Here is a 21,958-nt window from a genome sequence, read left to right on the forward strand (position 1 = left end):
GTATAGAGAAGAAATTATCGCTCCTTTTGTTAACCAGCTGGAAGAAAACGAAATTACAAACTTTTACTTTCAACAAGATGGCGCAAGGGCACATACGGCAGGCGAGACGATGAATATGTTGAGGGAAGTTTTCCAAAATCGACTAATAAGTCTCAATGCTGAACATGAATTTCCACCGAGGTCATGTGATATTACGCCGTGTGATTTCTTTTTGTGGCCTTACCTTAAAAACACTATTTTTGAACTGCCTATTCCTGATTTAAACCATCTGCAGGCTCGACTTATAGACAAGATTCGTGAAATTAACAATACCCCGAGCATCTTAGAAAATGTCTTTAATTCTTTGAGGAACAGGTGTGAAAAGTGCTTGGAACAAGGAGGGGGACACTTTCAGCAGCTGCTTTAATTTATTGTTATAACAAGGAAGGGGACACTTTCCGCAGCTCCTTTAATTGTTTGTTATTGTTATCACGATTATTCTTTAAAATAAAGTTATATAGTCATTAATGTTATTGAAAGTGACAGCTACTATACAGCTCGTTGAGAAATGAGATTAAGTTGGTCGCTATAAGCTACTCCCTACGTCCAATGTGTCAGAGTCAACTTCGACCACGTTTTTATTTGAACGCTCGTTATATCACGCTCGTGCGTCGTTTGCAACTAAGGCTAAGAAATAAAAAAAAATCTAGGTTGCAAATTTGAAATTAAAACAAAAAAAATGATAGATTTTAACGTATTATTATGGAATCTACCTTGAAAAAAAAATCAGTGCGATTGTGGAAGATCTTCGGGATCGTCCAGACTAATAATAATTAGTTAATTTGTTTCTAAGGCCATAACTTGTAAACTATTCAACTTACCGATTCCAGATTTCGTGTGAGTTATTAGACAGTGATAAGGAATGAGAGGATGCGATGCCAAAACTTTCTGGTAATAATAACGCAGTTTATAAATGTTTAATTCAAAAGTCATAAATAAACTTCTTCTGTATATAACTTATGTAGTGATAAATTCAACTTGCCGAAAAAAAAAGTCGCGTCCAACTTTATATTTCCTGGACTACTAGCAATATCTAAGTTATTTCCCACAATATCATCAGTTAATTTTGTTTATGAAATTACTTATCTTGTATATCTAGATTTTTGGTATCGAAGAACATTGCTTAACATCATGTATATATTTATAAATAAATCAAAAATGAAAACTTAAATTGTTTCTGTAATATGTTGCCATTTCAAAAAAGTATTTTTTCTTCAAACTGTAATACCGTACACCTTAACAACAGGTAGCTTGTGGATGCATTTTCATATGAAACGTTTTGTTTGAAATTGCTTACTTTAGTTTTAGTCCAATATTCACTCAAATTTCGTCACTAGAAGGTAGTACTTTTATTTTTAATTTATTTCTAAGTACGTATATATATGAACAAAAAAAAATTATTTTCTGACAATCAGTTCTGGAGTAAATATTATTTTCTACAGTTTAAAAATAAAAAATTCTTGGACAATATTCTTAATAAACAAATGTAAGCAAATATTTAAATATGACAATCTTTTGCAAATTTGCAATTAAAAAAATTACGATATTAAAATTCATTTGACGATTTTAGGAGACTTATGATATAATACCGATATTTCTACGACTTTTGAAAAATGAATTAGAAAATAAACTGAAATTTATTGAAGCATTTTTTTAATCGTGTCTTTAAGAGTTATTTGTCTATTATTAACTGAAGTAGGTAATCTATTAAATCTCGTTTAATTGCATTAAGTAAGTTAATATAAACTTAAGAACAATAAACCTATTGGGATTTGAATATAATATTGTCCCAAACAGGTACGTTTTCATTTTTTCCATAGGTACAGCTTGTTATCAATAATATGTGTACCAAATTTAAAAAAAGTGCTTAACAAAAAAGTTAATGCATATTATAAATTACAAATTTTGAGGTTATGTAACACCGTTAATATTGAGTTTTCAGAAATGTACCATGTTCCATTATTTTTATGAGATGAACTACGCCTGCAGTAATTTCCAGAACTCCCTTAGATTTGCAAATATATTTGCAAATAAGTTTACGTTTCTGAGCTGCGCGATATTGAGAAAGAACGCATTTGTCTAGAAGGAATACGACGTAGGAGCGGCAATTTGTACTGGTGGTTGCCTGGAGCGATCCCTTACCGTATCTAGTGGGCATTTGTGGGCGGAGCTGCAAACTTATTTATGTCAGATTGTAATTAAATATGATATTTCTTTTAAATATAAATACCTTGTACTTTCAAATTCTCCAAAAAGCACTACTGGACTAGTGCTCTGAAGTTATATTATGGAAACATTCGTATATGAAGGTTACATGGCTTCCATTTCAACAGACTTGCAACAGGAATTGCTCGAAAGTAGACCTCATCCATTAATTTTTTTTTTCAATTCAATAATGGAATGAATGGTTGACACGGATAAAATCTCGGTCTTTGAAATAATTTGTCATCTCTTTAAACGCCCCTCTCTTCTTTTAATGGCTGATTGCTTTTATAGGATCGCATTTCATGTAATATCCCACAAGGCAAAACTTTGGCATACTAGAATGCCCTTTATCACGCCAAATCGCAATTAAATATTTTTCTAATCTTTGAAGTCTGGAAGTAACTAATGTGAACATTTAAGATATTACAGTTGTCTCTTTTAATTGCTTGCATGCAAACTGAAAAGTTAATGATGTCGATTTCTGTTTTAGTTACTTTATAATTAAGAAAATTGCGGCATAAGTTGAGCAGACTTAGTTGCAAATTATATCAATCTGTCAAAATCGACATGGAAGAAATTTGTTAATGTCAGCTTTCTAAATGCTGAAACGGATTCGTTATTTATTCTTTTTTTTTTCGTACGAAATATGGTTTGGGATATATTGAAAAAAAAAGAACCCATCTGAGCAATAAGAAAAGCTATTATGACTCTTGTTATATTGAAATGATTTTGTAATACTGAATTCAAAGATCAGTGCTTAAAAAATAAATTGTTTCTTTTTGCAAGTATTTTATATATACCTACTACCTTGAACACACGAAATAATAGAAATACAGTGAATTTTGTTTATTACAACTTCACCTTTTATGACTGACGGCTTATTGCGGCATACTTTCATCTCTGTCTTTTATTTCATATAGAAAAAATATGGACGTTAGTCTGCTTTTAGCAACTCCGCTTATTATGGCCAATCGCTTACATCAATCTAATTTTTAAATTTCACTTATTCATATATTAAACTACGAGTACTACGACCCTATACAACGAAAGGATCAATTCAGGAATCCTAGTTTACCACAAATTGCATGCCATGTATCACATATTTAGGCTAAATCTGTGGTCAAGGCGTGTGCCGCTGTATGTTCACAATACACAATGTTACTTACTGCCATAAAAACACGTGCCAAACACTCGACCAAGTAAAGCGTCAAACTTACTCACACAAGCAGAAACAACAATGAAATTCACAGCCAACGTCCCTTAGCAAAAAAATCTGAATTGTTCACCGGCACGCCAGGCTGACAGGGCAGGTGCCGTTAGATACGTATCGAATAAATTGATCGGTGCAAAACTTCAGATCAGAGGCAGATACGTACATGTTAATAACGCGGATAGTGGGGTTACTAAAATGTGAAGTGGCAGATGTTTTGGCACCATTAGTAAAAATAGCCTCTAGAATTATTTCGACTGTATAGCTTCGACCTAAATTTTCAACCGTTATTTTCGTTTTTGAAATGGGTATTTACTGATCGCCAGAAACGATCAATCCAGAACACTTACAACTGTTAATTATTTTCTGCATTCGCTTTCCTAATAAGTAAGAAACGAATATTTTCTTTATTTTTCTGGTAGTTACGTACGTACTATATACCTATATATTTTATGGTAAGTTCCATGTGAAGCGTTTAGTGTAGAAAAATAAACACATATATTCTGGTAAAGAGTGCAGTTATAAGAAGGAAACAGTTGTTTCACTTTTTGTTCGAATAAAATTACATAAAAGAAAACCCGGCCTACAGCCAACCACATTGCAGCCCCTCTAACATTTACGATCTCTAGTGATAAAATTTTGACACTGTATCATTCAAAAAAGGAACAAAAACAAAATCCTTTACATTCGTATTTAGAAGAAAATGGTAGGAACAAAAGTTTTAGGAAATGTTTTTTTAGATTTTGAAGCTATACTTCAAAGTATATTTTGTAACAAGTCCAGAAAAGTCTAATTTCTTCCGAGTTTGAACAAGTGGGAAACTTATTACTATATAAACCAAGAAAAAATATGGAATAAAAATATGTTGAAAATTTTCAATTTATTTTAGGCTAAAACTACGGATTTGGCACGCTCTAGACATTGACATATAAACCATCTTACCATTCCAAGCTCCAAGCAGATTACTCTAATTGTTATTGCCCTCAAGCATCCGCGGAGGGAGTAATAATTCACGTCTTTCAAACTTCTCCCGCTTTTAAATTTGAACGACGGAATCAACTACACACCATTAAATACAGAGATAAGAAACTCGAAAGAGAAACAAAAATGTCTAATCGATGCCATCTAATCGAGGGTTTAACGTGATTTGTAAAATTTATTAGGATTTCAAATAGTGACAAATACTCTACATAAATTTCGCTGGAAGGGACTTGTAAAGCAAAGTAGATTAGGTGATTCGAACAAGTAACAAATGTGCGGTACTGACTAAAGTCGTACACTGAAAACTGTGTTGTACTAGCTTGTGGAAGATTACCGGTCATTTTGGGCTGTGACAATGAATAATAATTTAGTTAAACAGTTTGCATTTGTATACCTCACAATTAGCAAGGTGTTATTTTAAAGTCACCGTATCACTGTGATCGAAGCGCTGAACATTAAAAACAAAACATTCTATCGTTTTCAAAAAAAAAACAAAATAACAAAAATGTATACATGATTTATTAAATATTAACTAGTATGTTAGGAGCTGTTTTACTAGAAAAGAACTAAATGAACAAATAAGTGAATAACTGGGCTTAGTTCTTAATAAATGATTGGTTGTATTTCATAGCGTTATTATTTTATGTAGATTCAGCTGACGGTGTGATTCTGGGTTCCAGCGGTAGAGACGATAGTCTTATTTCAGCAGTCTAGTGAATACGTTCGCAGCCATTACTTATTAATATACTACTAATTAACGTACGTCATTAGGGCAGATCTGTCTCTATAAATCAGGTGTTATTGTTGTTATTGTGTTACTACTGAACGAATGGTAAATGGTAAGGCCGAGAGGTAGTCGTGGCCCAGGGGCGCCGTATCCAGGGGCTGAGCCGAGTGATACGAGAATGAATGGTGAGGCCGAGGGCATTAGCCAAGGGGCGCCGTATCCAGGGGCTGAGCCGAGAGATACGAGGATAAAAGAAGTGAGTGTATGTGTGTAGTTTTGATTACAGGTGTTCCAGATGCATGCACAACCTACATCGGGATGCTTATTCTAGAGACCTCCAAATAGGACAGCGAAGGACGGGGCGGGGCGCCCCCGGTGAGTGTAAACCATAATTAGTTACGTATTAAGAACATACAGCAGTACTTGTTTGTTACATATCACGAGTGGTTGCCAGGAACCCCGATCACATCTCATCTGCCCATTGTTGCCTCTGACAGTCTAACTACATGTTTACGTACCACACCCGTAAGGTAATCTAATCATTACTTGTAAATAAGCTCCACATGAAAACATACACCTAACAAGTATTGGTATCTAGACACGTTACTAATTGTAAATATATTTTTTAATCAACTGTTAGACAACAAAACTAATTAAAAATAATATTGTGAAAACAGATTAATTTAATATTACAAAGACTTGTTATTTTATAGTCAACATATTTTTTTCTATGTTATTATGGACGTGTGTTCGGTTGCGGTATGCCTTTGAAGACGTGGATAAGCCGACTGTCCTCGCACCTAATGTAAAACAGGAAGGGCACTGTTTGGTTACATATTTGTTTAGTCTTCGACTCTATCGGTTTGGTGAATGTTGTACATAAAGTGCCATTATGTGGTGTAAGTGTATAATATAAAGTTATTTATTTCAGTGTTCAGTGACGATACAGTGAAATTTTGTTTTAGTTTCAAATGTTTGCATTGTTTTGTTTGTATTATGAAAATGCATGTATATGAATCAAGAAAAAGTCGACATGGTTGGAGCATACTTTTTGTCAGGAATAAGAAAAGGTACAACATTTAACAGACTATGGGATCTTTGAACCAGAAAATTTAAACACCGTGGAAGAGGATCCTGGTACCAGTACTCGAAGATTTGCCACAAAATCTTCGGTGTTTTGTTATAAAAATCAGGCGAGTAAATAGATTATTTATTTATTTTTGTGTGTTTTAATAGAACTCGTGACGAACACCCACTCAACAAAAGTAACGTGCCACCTCACGGGGAGTGGTGTGAAAATTTACTTTTTAATAAACTTTCCTTTAAAAATACTATTTGACAACAATGCACAGCCCAGTTCCCAATTCTGTATACTCTACAATTAAAGCGCGCCATAGTTTAAAGTTACACTAACTTGTCCAACGGCGGGGAAACAAAACTACGAAAAAAGTATAAAATAAAGAAGTCACGACCGAATTTGAAAAATAAAACTATTGATACATGTTTCTAAAAGCCAAAGGAAGCCTCTGTAAAAATATGACGTTCTCTCAAAGTTACCCCTGTATATTGGTGGACAGTCTTTAATAAAACTTTATAGATAAGACGGCACAGCATATATTTCAATATGAAACCGGCTGGAAATTGAACATAGAACACGGTAGGATGGTACACCGTAGTCTAGTTGAGTTTCCCGTAATATTTTGAAATGAATTAAATACCTCAGATCTAACACAATACAGGCGTAGCAAAGGCAAATATAAATAATATCTTCAGCATATACAGTAGGTGGCCAAATTATTAGAGACAGTACTCATATTTATAAAGTTTCTGGTTCAATTTCTTTTTTTGAAAAAACAAATAGATCTTCACAAGGTTTTTTATTTTGTATTGCAGCTGGTACTGTTATTAATATTTTTGTTGAGTGGCAACCTGATATTCTGCATCATTTATCAGATAAGTGAGGTTACTCTTCATATGGTGGTAATTTGTTAAAAATTTTTGTTACAGTGAGATGCTAAAAAATATTTCTGAATCGTTTTTCAAGTTTTTCGTGTTACAAATTATCAAAACGATATTGGTATTTCGTATAGAATTACTATGATAAACAACGAAGGAATTGTAATTTCCCAAATGACTGTCCGAAGGTGATTGGCAGAAGAAAACCTGATCGGTCGTTGTCGACCCAAAAACCATCTCTGATTGAGGTTATGAAGAAGATGCGGCTGCAATGGTCCCAATAACTCCAGAATATGACTGTTGCTGACTGCATTCGAATGAGAACAACCAATTAAAATAGTGTTAATAAAGATTTTTTTGTGATTATCTCAATATGTATTCCGACGAATCAGCGTTTCAAATTTTGGTCGACAAAACTTCATTTCTCCGATGACGTCTTGGAGAGAGCAGTTCCATCCAGACTGCCTTGTGGTGATGGTTAAATACCCGGTTGGTGTCATGGTATGGTCTGTGATTTTAGCAAAGGGCATAAGACGCCCATACATCGTGGAGGGGATCATGAGGCAGGATCCGTACAAGCGAGTACAAAAAATCCGGTTACTGCCACATATCGAAGAATGGTTCCCTGGTGATGCCGAGTTCATTTTTATGCACGATTCGGCACCGAGCCACAAAGCCAGGAGTGTTAGTGTGTTCCTGGCCGAAAAAACATTACCATTTTGTCTTGACTGGGTATGAACCCAATAGAGAACATGTGGGGACTCACCAAACGGACGATTGCTAATGAGGTGATCACCACCAAGCACCAATTGGCTGAAACTCTCATCAGAGAATGGCATCACAACGTCGAACTCCAACAGAATTGTAAAGTATGTATAGAGAGCATGACACGAGACATAAAAGCTTTAATTGCGGCAAAGGATGCATCACTAAATAATTAATTTTAGCAGATTTCCAGTAGATGTACATATATAGCTTTTACGAAAAAAAATAATAGTTTCTCCCACGTAACTCGTTGTTTTTATGATCTTAATAATACACTCTTTTAGATTGATGTAGATTTACTCGTTCTTCCACTAGCACAGTTCGTTATTAGAGTGTAGGTAGGTAGCTACGACTAGTGTACGCGCTTTAAATACAACTTCCAAATCTCGAACGATACTTTGAAATGTAGATGTGTTAATTAAATATTGTTATAACTTAACATTAACTTTTATGCATTGATTTATTCAATTTGATGCAGAAAAAACTATAAAACAATTATTTTAGTTATTTGCAAAGTTAAGTATGTTTTTTAATAATGGCCACGTAGGCCTTGTCCATAAAAATGGTGCATTTCGGAATTATTATTTTGCGGCAATTTACCGATGCAGTGGCGTGCCTTGAAATTTTAACATTTTCACACCCGAGGTAGAAAGACATTACCTCGGGTGTTGGATGCGGTTAATTCCAAGATAGTGACCCAGGGGTCTTCTTGGAATTCTATCTCAACAAAATCGTACGGACTGTAACTAACGATACACTACCATTGAACAGCATGAAACTTTAGGAACTATTTCATGGTAAATTTAAGAGACGCAGTTACCGTGCGCTATGACGTTCATTTCCCTGGTAGCAAAATCTTGCACAAGACACTTATACAAGACTGCTGTGTACCTACTGCTGAAATCAGCATCAGATTTACTGCAAGATTCATTGTGCAATTGTCTTGATCAAAGCTTTCAATGGATTTGATTCAGGGCACTTCAACACAAAGGGGTAAATTAAAGCAAGTGACTATGGTACAGATTTACATTAGAATTAAGTAAGTAAGACATATTGTACTTGATTTACACTTGATTTATATTCACCCCTTTGGACTCAAGTACTTTTGGTTAAGTCTGGTGCAAGTATTGTAAAAGCATCTTGCATAAGAAACGATATAAATTTCAGCAATAGATACAAAATAATCTGACACAATTTGGCTATCTCAAGTAAACTTGAAACAACTTGTATTAGAATTGCACACGATTGTGCTACCAAGGTAATTACAGTATTTGTAAATATTTATGTTGGCTTGTGTCATCTGAAACCGCCTAATCGTGCAGATATGGTAAACATATAAAAAGCTAACATTTATATTACCACTTTAGCGTTATAAATAATTGTATGAACGATGATGACGAAGAACATACTATACTTACTAGAAATATATTCACGGATTCGAAGATTCAACTGAATCGAATAAGATATAAAATTATCTTTGTACGATGGAATCGTATATGAATCTTGGTCTACCGAAGAGTATGGGGTGGCAATAATTACATAAACAATTGTGTTTTGGTGCAGTAAAATGGAAGATTCCCTCTTAGTAATGTTTACAATATTTTGTAATTATATTTAATTAAATAAAACGACATTTTTTGAAGATTAAATATTTAAGGTTTTCACCTATTACAAAATCCGTAATAAAATTTGACTAACAATAGGTGTACTATTTAATTATGTGCAATGTTTTTTACATTTTATATCTCACCTAAAGTGTAGTACGTGTATGTACGTTACGGGTTGTGGTTGTCTTTGGACGCACTCCAGATTTCGATTGTTTCGGTCTCGGTAATTCAGTTATTAGTTCAAATCTCGCCGTAGATTTGTACCTGGATGTTTGTGTGTCCATTGTAGAATGATACAAGAGGCTGAGGGTATGCCCAAGAGGCATTTGTCAAGAACTATTCTCAAAATATAAAAGAATTCAATTCATCAATTACATTTTACCATTGCCATATCATCGTTTTTGAAAAGAATTTTACATTCGATTCAGTGAAATGATTAGTTCAATTTTGAAAAAGAAATATTTAAGAAAAAAAGACGTTTCTTTCTACATTACTCAATATCTTATAATCACGCTAATTAACATATTATGTAAACAATATTCCAAAAACTGCGTAAGCATGTACCACAACTATTTTAGGTAGTAAGATTATTTTTATTAGATACTAACAAATTAACTTATCAATTATCTGAAAACTGTACCTATTACGTATAGGTACGTAGTTATCCTATAATCTTGGATTAAAAATATATAACATGAGATTTATTTTTACACAATTAAAGTAAACACCTGTTGTCATTTAGCAAATTAACGATAATAATTGTTACCGCTTATAATATAGACCAGGCGAAAACCTCGCATTCGTGGGATAAATTTTCCGACTCGATTTTTTTGCATATTCGGATTCGTGAGATGTTCCTTAACATGAATCAATATGATACCGGCCGGAAATCTGGTGCCAATTTATTTAAACAAACTTTGTTTAAACAAATTGTAAAAATTGGTTTTTTCACTCCGGAACGGAAGTTTTTTAGGTTTTTTGGCACATTATAAATAAAAATGTTCCTATGCACTATGCCTCTAAAATTGATAATTTTAAAGTTATAAACAATTTCATTTGCTAAAAATTCGAAAATAACGATTTTCAACGGCCGATTTCCGGGTTAAAAATTGCTATTTTTGATGTTGCCAGGTACCTAAATTAAAGTTTAAACATCCTCCTACAAGATGCTGAAGAGTTCTTGGGTTTCGCATTATTCTAAAACCTTGTTTATGCTTATGTTCTTTGAATTTAGCATTATAAGTACTATTACTACTCATCAAATAATGAAAAAATTGAGTATTTAAATTTCATAAATCATAATAATTTTATTTAATTAATTCAAAATTGTACGAATAGAGTGCAGAAAAATAAATAAAAGGGCAATAGTATCAAATACATTTGATTTTTATTAAAGAACATTTATTTAATCATAATAATTATCACACTGTTCTACCTTACAACCACATAAAGGTATACAGGTGACATAGTTTTTCCTACAAGAACAAGCTTTAGTTTTACAGTTTTTTGTACATTTACAATGTTTAACTAAGTCTTTGGCTAATGGATCATTGTAATAAATTTACGTATTAGAGACGCGCGCGCGGCTCATAGCGCATTATTCACAATTAAAAAACAAGACTTTAAAATAATGAGAGTCCCAAAAACTCTTCAGTATCTTTTCCGGAGTGAAAAAACTAATTTTTATAATTTGTTTAAAAAAATTTTGTTTAAATAAATGGGCACCAGATTTCCGGCCGGCATCATCTTGATTCATATTAAGGAACATCTCACGAATCTGAATATGCAAAAAAAATCAAGTCGGAAAATTTCTCCCACGAATGCGAGGTTTTCGCCTTGTCTAATATCAGTGGCGGTTGGTGAAAATTAATGTGCCGTTTTTTTAGGGAATATATGCTCACAAAGTGAACTTTCATGGTGAAAAAGATTCGAATTTTCTAAATAAAAGACACACAATTTCTTCACATCGCAGAACTCTAGAAGTATTTCATCAATTGCCTTTAATGTCGGAACTTCCTGAACTCCCGGCGTATACGTATGTATTTATTTATTAAAATCCATGGCACTTGCTACTTGCAAATTTGTGTTGCCCTGAATATTTGAATCTGCAAATACAGGAGAACTGAAAGATTGATTTAGCATCTTAGGAAAGTTTCAGAATACCTAAACCACATAACTTGCTTTCTCTCTCTATTTCTCTTATACACGTTCATTAATTTAAATTTCATTCTGGTAGCACTAAGAGCGTTCAGGTGGCTTGGAATTCACTTTAAGGTAGCATACGATTCATTAATAATGATTACTACTCAATCTGCTAAAATATGGCGAGATGCAGATCTGTAATGTCAAACGATGCAGAGTTAAGACCCTTAACAAAAGTTCATAGTTCGTATAGGTTTAAAGGTACACGGTTACGAAAACGTGAAAGTCACAGTCGAACTGCTTTATAACTAATAAATCGTATATTTTTTCAAATAGGAATAAGAATTATATACAATAATAAATATAATTAATATACAAGTCTGTCGAATTGTCCCACAAGTCGCGATAATGTGGTTTCATAATTCCTCCTACAGAGAAAAATAAATCGAGAGGGCTTAAGTCTGAGCACCGTGGAGGCTATGGTGGCATTCCTCCTCTACCTATTCAACATTTTGGATAGGCAACCAAAGCGAAATGGCTTTTTTGTCTTAACAAAATAGAAACTTCTTCAAGCATTAACGATAGATCCTCTTGAAGCAATATGTAACAAATTTCAGCAGTCAACGTACACGGAGGAAAGAATGGGACAATCAGAGTGACATTTTTCAACCACATATTAGGAGAGAATGTTGCAGGCTTTAATAAGTCCATATGAAATTCCTTTGGCATCCCTGGGCTTATCGATAAAAAGTATTTGTGCAAAAACTCAAGTATTGTTCCTTTCATCCATCGATATAGATCCACTCTACGTGGAATATTATCGAGTGAAAGTCTCGATACACTGTAGAGGTACAAAAGTTCATTTTTAACAATCTTCTAAACTGTTGTTGCTAGTATGTAATGTGTGTGTGTAGTGCTTATTGTAAGACGATCTACAATTTCGTTAAGTATATCAGGTTTGGCTATAAAATAACGAAACTGATGGTACTACAGACGAATGACGCACGCGCTGAATCTTGAACGAGCAAATCAAAATTCAAAGCAATGACGATTGTTTTTTCTTCTATATCCGTGGGATTGTGTACCTTCACTGGGTTCTTGAAGGTCAAACTGTTAATCAGCATTACTACCACGAGGTTCTTGCTAAACTCCATGAACAAAATCAGAAAAAAGACCCGAATTGTGGAAAAAGTCATGGGTTCTTTATCAGGACAACGCACCGGCCAACACTGCATTGTCTGTCAAGATGTCTCTAGTCAAGTATAATATCCCAATGTTAGAACCTTAGCCTTATTCAACTGAAGTGTGAAGTAATCAATTTAAAGAGTGCATATTGTACACGAAAACATCTTTTGTTTGTACGTACTAAATAACTTGAAAGACAATATTGTCATTGACACTCAATAGTTGTCTGTTGCCAGTAATGTAGTGTTTTCGCAAATTCCTACTGAATAATTTAGAAAAAGAGTGTGGTAAAAAAGAAAGTTCTTGTCAGTCTAAAATATATACTAATCCGTACACTGACTAATTTTAATGTTTGTTTATTTATAATGCATGTACTAAAGAGTTTAGTAAAAAAATATAAGAGACGGGGAAGTTCGGGGAAGTTTCTAAGTAAGCCAAGATTTTAAATAGATTTTTTTTTAATTGCAAATTTTCAGTTTACTAAAAATATATAACGAAGAAAACATTAAGGATTGCAGTTTTCAACCCCTTTCGAGAGTACGAGATGATTAAAAATATCAGTGTAGAAAAGCTTTTGATAAGATTAAGTAATATTCAAAATACTTCTATGTTTTTCCAACTGAGATTCAACGTTCTTGGAAATACGTTTATACAGAAGATCCCCCTTATTTTTTGGTAAGGAATCGCCCATTCAAGTTTTTCACAATATTATAGAAACATTCTATACATACAAATATGTCAACCAGTGACGGAGACACAGGGGTTCGTTATCACTAAAAGCCTGTGTAATTCGACTTGACTTATGTTGCTAATATTTCAGCAAATCTAATATAATCCTAAAAACCACTCCCTACAAAAAGAAGAGGAAATTCAAATGGGCAAAAGAAATTTATAAATCTAATGTTTTTCATATGCGATAATCAATTTTCCATTTTTATGTATGTAGGTTATTTTGGATTTCTGCAATATTAATAGTATGTAAATTTGAATTTTTTCCTGACAATAATAAAATAGCATGTTAAGGTTTGATTTATGTTAAAAAAAAATAATAAATGCGGACGTGAAAAAATACTGAGAAATTATTATAATAATTAAATTAAATTATAATTAAGTACTTAATGACAACTTACTGGATATTCTTTGGAAGAACAATTCAATTCCTAAATTCGTTTCATTAGATATTCTGGCAAAAATATCATATAAACCTTCCACATTATCAGCTGGGGGTTACAATATCTGTATTTGGATGCAGTTGTCTTCTAACATAAAAAAATGTCTGGTTGGCGTAATTATATATTGTGGTAAATAGTATACGAATTTTGGAAGAGACACTTCCCTTCTTTTTCTATTTTCCTCATAATTAATAACATTCTCGATTTCTTTATTTTGCTTTCACGCACATGAAGTAACTTACATCTTATTATTTATGATGGCACGTAAAAAACTAGCCACCTTGTATGCTAAGAGATTACACGTAGACTTGTTTGAATTATTAAGAGGCGTACTTTGATAATTTGCATTTATTGCAAGATTGTGATCGTGTGCATTAACTGTATAATTATATTTACATTTAGATTTAATTAATTTAAACTATAACATTAATTGAGTTGAAATTATTTTATTGTCATAATTACACATCTCTGTTATCTTTTTTATATATACATTAAGCAAATAAAACAATTAAGTAACTATTAATAGACCACTGAATATAATTTTAACTGGTGAATTTAAATGACGTACATAAGGCGTCACTTTATCATGTACCTACTTATCTCCTACTTAAGTGGTAATTAAAAAGGTGTATGTGTTTCTCGCAGTACAATCACAATAGAGTCTAAACAAAGCATATTACAAGAGATTTTGTGGTTACCAGTCTTTAAAATTTTGTTGACAGGCTCTTTCTGATTTAAGGAAAATATAACATTATGTAAATATTTTGAAGGCATTTTTTCAAACATATACAAAGTGATCCCAAATTGTCTCCAGATATATTCAGGATAGATAAAAAAGTTACCTTTGTGTACATACATATAGGCTGTTTACCATAAAATGGCCACCCCTACGGATCTCGCTTAATACGGGACACACGTCAAAGCGATATACAGGGTGTCCCTGAAAAGGATGTACAACGCTTGACCACAGGTTCCTTGGATGTAAATAAGACTATTTAGCCTAACTTAACTATATATAAAAGTGCACGCCTACTGAGATATGGCCTTCTAAATATAGAATAGATAACCTATTTTTTTCAAATAAATTGAATACTATTTTTCTTAGAAACTTCAAATTTGGTACACTTATTTTTTATATAAGGGCAATGTAAATATAGAATTTGGAGAAAATACCAATTTTACTCGAAATCCATAAACGATATCAAAATTTTGTAAGAGGCAAAAAATCTTCTAAAATAGTGCTTAATTTGAAAAATATTAATTCTGTCGTCATTGGCGTACATACAAAAAAGTTACGGGATAGTCAATGGCGCACAGGCACTAGAAATAGAACATCCTGCATATGTATTCTCACCAAATTCTACATTTACATTGCCCTTATATAAAAAAATAAGTGTACCAAATTTGAAGTTTCTAAGAAAAATAGTTTTCAAATTATTTGAAAAAAACTAGGTTATCTGTTCTGTATTTAGAAGGCTATATCTCAGTAGGCGTGCACTTTTGTATATAGGTAAATTAGGCTAAATAGTCTTGTTTTTCATCCAAGGAACCTGTAGTCAAGCGTTGTCCATTCTTTTCAGGGACACCCTGTATACATGTCACTTTTATCTTTTATATTTATTACGTTTTTACAGTGGTATAAAAAATGTACATTTTCGTGCTGTTTAAGTTATTATTGCCATATATTGTTTTAAACACTAAAAAGCTACATTTATTAAATTTAAATAGTTTATGCCTACTACAATAATAATTTCAAATAATGTTCTAGTCTCTTTGTTTTTATTTAAAGTATGCTAATTTTTTTCTTCTGTCATTTGTAGTTTTATACAAACCTAAGATCACGATCAGTGGATTCGAGAATTTTGCTAAATTTTGTTTTATAAATATAATAATAATAATAGGCCGACATAAAATAACCAAAAAACAAAAAGCAGAAAATACAATTTATAATTTATTCAAAATCACCGACTGTAGTTACAGTTTCCTTAATGGCCCGAACGATACTGTATTTCTCTATTGTATTGTATTTCGATACTGTATGTGTATTTCGATACTGTAGATAGAAGAAAAGTTATTTATTGTCAGTTGCTATTGTTTACAATTCCTAAAGCGATCCACATAGATCTTGCATGCATTTATTAATTTTTACCTGACATCTGCTGACTTGCTGCTCCATATTGTTGTTGATGAAGTTCTTCCGGGACACAGGCATTATACGGCGGGGGATTGTCGTAGTCGTTAGGGTTGTATGGAGGTGGAGACGGCTTAACAGGCTCCTGTGGTGGCGGCTGTGCTATCACTCTTCCATCTGAAACAAAACAAATTTGAATTTTGTAACATTTACTTCAAAACAGATTATTTGAAAACTGGTTCGATTTTATAGAAAATGAATATACTCCTAAATCAATGTTGCTTCATCATTTTATATTTTCAATAAAATCCATTTTTTTTAATTTAACTACGAACGAATTCTATCACATATCATATACTGTTTTCAATTTCTATTTCATTCACGAAAATTAATAAAATGCTCAACGAATCGTAACAGATGTCCCCAGCAACTAAAATCTGATGTATATTGGTTAAAGTGCATTTCACGAAGCTTGAAAATGCTGGAGAACAATTCGATAAATACTACTTCAACATATTCTACAAGTACTGCGGATGTTAACAATGTCGAGATCACTGTGATACTACAAATTCCATTTTTATCTCAGGGAATTCACATGATCTTCTGGGTAAAGTGGGTCCGAAGTAGTTGTTTTCCTACAGAATGAGGTGAAAATAGCGAGAAAATAGTATTGTTGCCTGGCGGGCATTAGGAACTTTGTGAAATTTCTACAATCGATTGAATTATAGAACAGACACACACTTCTTATGAGATGTCACATATACAGCGTGATGAGAAAGTTTGGAACAAAATTCATAATTTTTGTATCGAGTGATTTTTAAAAAAAACGCCGAGACGGGTCGATTTTGTTCTCGGGAGGGGCATCTTAAGATGATTCAGTTATATACAGGGTGATCCAGAAAATCTGGACGGCCAATAAATTTGTTTTTTCTTATGGAACACCCTGTATATTTTTTCATATTCAGATAAAGTTTTGTCTTACGAATACAATAATGTTAGGTTTGATGAGTCTATCTCAAATAACAAGCGATATATTGCGAGAAAATGACATTTATTTCAAAAAATTATTTAATGTATTTTTCATAAAACAAATTGTATTTGGAAACGAAACAAGTGCAAATAATTAACGAAATTTAACGTAAATTTTCAAATTGTCCTCCACCAACAGCCAAATTGGCACTGACCGGCGTGAGTATAAACACTTTACACACTACGCCCAATAATTTCTGGGCTGATTCATTCTTTCCATTTCAGCACGAATTCTCAGTTGTAAGTCTCCTAAATTGTTTAATCGATTAAAGTATACCCTACATTTTAAATAACCCCGTAGAAAAAATCCAGAGGAGTCAAGTCGGGGGAACGCGGGGGCCACTCAAGAGATCCTCTCCGCCCTATTATCTTTCAGAAAATGTATCATCAAAATATTGCCGAATCTCTAAGCCAAAGTGAGGTGGACCTCCATCTTGTTGAATCCAAATATATTCATGGGGTATATCGCCGTCTGCAGCGTTGGGGAAAAGAACTGCTACAGCCGGCACCAACTCAAAACGCAGAAAATCTAAAGATCTAGCAGCAGTGACGTTTTCTTCAAAACAGTAAGGACCTAAAAATCGCATTCCTATGATTACCACCTATACATTTAATTTGCCTTTATGCTGACTAGAATTCTTGCCCCCAATGGGGATTGTCATTTGACCAATATCTACAATTATGGCGATGTACTGAGTCATTTAAACAGAATGTGGCCTCGTCAGAAAAAATTATGTTTATGTAACATTAATTGTTCACAAAAGTGCAACTGGCGGGCGGTCTGGGTCTTCCTCATTTAATGCGTGTATCAGCTGGACTTTATCCATGATACTTTTCTATACGAAGCAACTTTACAACATATGATTGGTCTACATTGTTGTTTCCAGCAATACGTTTAACTTGGTTTCTTCAGCGATTTGAGGTCGACAATGTCGTGTCCTATCTCTTAGATATCCAGTGTCTGTAAACTTGACGAGCAATTTACTCACCGTGGATCGTGCAATTGGAGGTTTGTCAGCATGTGTTTGATTAAACAGCTCACATGCTTCCGCATGAGTTCGTAGCTTATCACCATATCCAACCATCATTAAGATGTCTATCCTTTCACATTTAGTTAAATGTGCCATTCCTTCTAAGCTCCAAAAAATTCAGTGATATATTTGCGAAGTTTATTAAGGTTATATAACGTACTAATTTGTGAAAATGTCACGCTACAATAGTGGTGTTTTTGTTTCTAAGCAGCGAACAAAACACGAAATTTAATAATTTTTATCAGTGGCCTGAGTGCCAACAAAAAGAACCCTAATTTTTATTCCTAAACTTGCAAACTTTTTCGTTTTTTTTTTTCGTTAAATACTTGCATTTGTTTCGTTTTTAAGTACAATTTTTTCTACGAAAAATGTCATTAAATTATTTTTTGAAATAAATGTCATTTTCTATCAATATCTCGCTTGTTATTTGAGATATACTCCTCAAACCTTACATCACGGTATTCGTAAGAGAAAGCTTTATCTGAATATGAAAAAATATACAGGGTGTTCAGAAAGAAAAAAACAAATTTATTGTCCGCCGTCCAGCTTTTCTGGGTCACCCTATATACAATTGAATCATCTTAAAAGATGTCTCTCCCAGGAACAAAATCGACCTGTTTCGGCGTTTTTTTAACAATCAGTATAAAAGTTATGAATTTTGTTCCAAACTTTATCATCACGCTGTATTCAGACGCAAATTTAATATAAAGGGTACATCAACGACGTTTTTTTTAATACAAAGTTATAATGTTATAATTTAAAGATAGGTTTTCATTAACACTATTTTTGTTTTTAAGATATTTAGATGAAACTATGTGAACTTTTATACATATAACACCGGCATATTTTTTATGCAAGTTTAATAAAAATATCTAATGTATTTCTGCAAAAAACAAAAATATTTAAATTAAGTCGTGGTTATAACTTTGTACAGTTTATACCTATCCTTTATTTGAAATCGTATAGAATTGAAGATGTCTAATTTATTTCCTGTCCCTAGCTTTAAGACTTCTCTTAGTAATATCATATTGTAGGTAGTATATTTCATTAATTAGGAGGATCAAACGACCAACGCAACGGTATGAATATTAATACATTAGCCCTTCCATCATCTTTACGTGCCTTGTTCATCTTTAGAAGCAAAAACATTTTTTTAACGAGATCCGGTTTACCTTTGACTGTTGAATTAATATTTGTATACTGTCGTTGGAATAAATATTCCATACGTAGAACGATTGATAATAATTATTTTCCATCCTCGATGTATTATTTAAATTAATGTCAAGAATAATTTTCTTTAAAATATATCAACGTCGTATGAAATATTATTCTTTTCTCGTGCATGATTGCTGTTTTCTGAGCTTAGGTGTTCATTGATTTTCGATTTTTTTTTTAAATGTGTTAAAATATGTATTAATTAAGACTAAGATTTATAGGCAAATAATTTTAGAACATTTAGAATGAATATCACTAAGAAAATGTAAATTACAGGTGCATAAAGATACACTCTCATAAAAGTTTTATGTACATATATTATTTTGACGCCATTGTAAGTAAAGCAAAATTACATAATACAAGTAAAGTTACATCAACCATGTAATTTTACAATTTTTGTGTAATTCACCCAAAATGTAAATTTACATTATCGATATATTTACGACACCTAAGTGTAATTTTGCGATATTTTTAGAGAGGAAATATTTTTTTACAAAAATTATTTTTCCAAGACAGGTGACGACGTGTTTATATGAAAGGAAAATAAAAATAAATTTAAGATTTATTAATGAAGTAAATGACACTCATTCTCTAGGTCTAGGGTAAAATATAAATGTCTGAATTATACCTAAAAACCAATTTACACCAATTAATTAAACAGCTTTCATAAATATAATAGTAGATACAATGAAAAACTTGGTTAAAAAAGTTTAAATTAAAGAAGTCAAATTCAAATTATTTGGCAACAGAATACAAAAATTTCCAAAGTCCACAAAAAATGTTTTTTGATGTATATTACAGGAAGAAGCCTAAAAATTGTTTCTATTTATCCAATGCTAAGGCGACGAATAAATTTAAAATAAAAAATATTAATTTTTCATATAAAATATGTTATTTAAAAAATGAAATTAATTATGACAAGTAGAAACGTTAAATGTTTACATGACACAGCACAGCAATTTTTACCTAGTGAAGAGTCTCTGTGATAATTTTGTTGATAAAATCTTTATCTTATTCGATAAATATCTAAAGATGTAGAATCAGGTCAAATTTATATAAATTGTGATATTTTATGAGATTTTAAGCCATTTTGCAACTCTATTGATAAATAGATTTATAAAATAAAACTCACACTATTAATAAGGATTTGCGTGTAACGTGCTAAATAACACATTTTCATAAACTGAAGTTAATGATGCTAAAAGTTGAAATTATCTACAATTTTTTCAGTATTATTTTTTTTAATTAATTTATGCATTGATACAGTATGTGTATAATAAATAATAATTTTATGCATTACGGAAATTTTACAATTCCGTAAGTAAAAAATATACATTATAAATTAAATTAAGAACAGTTTTATGCACTGCTATATTATATACAGGGTGTCTTTAAACCACGTAGACAACGTAAAAGCAGAAATTCCTGGGCTCAACTCCAAAACATTTTGAGCTAGAGACTTTACTTCGCCATCAGTATGTTACTGGAATATATAGGATGTTACTTTTTTGAGATCTATCACATTTACCACTTCATAACTTTTTTTGCATGCGCCTATAACATTTTCGATACAACATTCATTTTAAAAGAGTGTTTGTCTCTTTTGGTCTAGAGAACTCTACTACTCTGTAAGAAAATTGGACTTTTTACACTGAATTTCATTCAATAATGTATCAATTTCTGTCCACACCCGAATGAATGAAATTTTCCTATTAGTATGAGTACAACTAAAATTTTATGTGGAAAATTTTCAAAATGACCAATATTTACTGAGAAAAAACTCAATTTCACTCAATGGATTCACTTCGTACCTTTTTGCTGTAACTCAGACCGATTTATCTACAGTGTAGGTATCTTAAATTCACTGAGATAGAGAATGTCGATCATTTAATTTCTATATTTGGAGAAACGTCTTTATACTACTACGATTACTACTTAAAATAATCTGTGGGGATAATATTTAAACAACCATAGTACCCTATTATGAAGCATTTTGGATACTGTGTTCCCGAAATCTTATTTTTTCATTTTTATATACAGAATTTATCTATCAAATGTAAAGTCAGCATTCTTTCTATTTCAGTAAGTTGAAAACAAATTTTTTTACCTGAAATTCAAAGGAGATAAAAATCTTAAAATGAATTATTTATTCGGGAATGAAAATCGTAGGCGTACAAGCAAACAAACTAGGGGGCAGTCAAGAGAGTGGGAATAACAAAAAAGTAACACCTTTTCTACAATACATTGCTTCTCGGTACAATATTGCGGAGGCTATATCTCACTTTGCATTTTAAGAGTAGTTTTTTCTTGTTAGTATATATTTTACCTTCCCCTTAAAACATAAAAGAGGCTCCCTTATCCCGAAGCAGAATGGATTGTTATTTTCAACAAATACAGACCCTTCATAATGTTTCCAAGCCACGTGACCAGTACTTTTGTGTGAAGCAGTAATTTTGTTTCCTTCATGTTGGCCATTAAATTTCGGTAAAATTAAAAATTATTAAAATAGTAAGATCAAGGTTACATTAAAACACAACGTTCTGTTTCATCGGCAGTGATTGTT

General features: G+C 32.3%; 2 protein-coding genes across 8 annotated transcripts in view; one reads left to right on the forward strand and one right to left on the reverse strand.

Annotated features, from left to right (window-relative positions):
* LOC108908713 (orexin receptor type 1-like) overlaps nucleotides 1–21,958 on the forward strand; it is a gene marked incomplete at its 3' end in the record, with an annotated part of 283,301 nt that overhangs the window by 43,142 nt on the left and 218,201 nt on the right. The window lies entirely within an intron of this gene.
* LOC108908714 (extensin-like) overlaps nucleotides 1–21,958 on the reverse strand; it is a 127,469-nt gene that overhangs the window by 2,726 nt on the left and 102,785 nt on the right. For all 7 annotated transcript variants that reach the window (XM_018712835.2, XM_018712837.1, XM_018712836.1 and 4 more), the window contains exon 2: nucleotides 16,139–16,297. In XM_018712835.2, coding sequence (XP_018568351.1) covers nucleotides 16,139–16,297 — 159 coding nt within the window. The remainder of the gene's footprint in view (nucleotides 1–16,138; nucleotides 16,298–21,958) is intronic.

This window comes from Anoplophora glabripennis, unplaced genomic scaffold, assembly GCF_000390285.2.
Source record: "Anoplophora glabripennis isolate ALB-LARVAE unplaced genomic scaffold, Agla_2.0 scaffold374, whole genome shotgun sequence".
Classification (NCBI taxonomy): Eukaryota; Metazoa; Arthropoda; class Insecta; order Coleoptera; family Cerambycidae; genus Anoplophora; species Anoplophora glabripennis.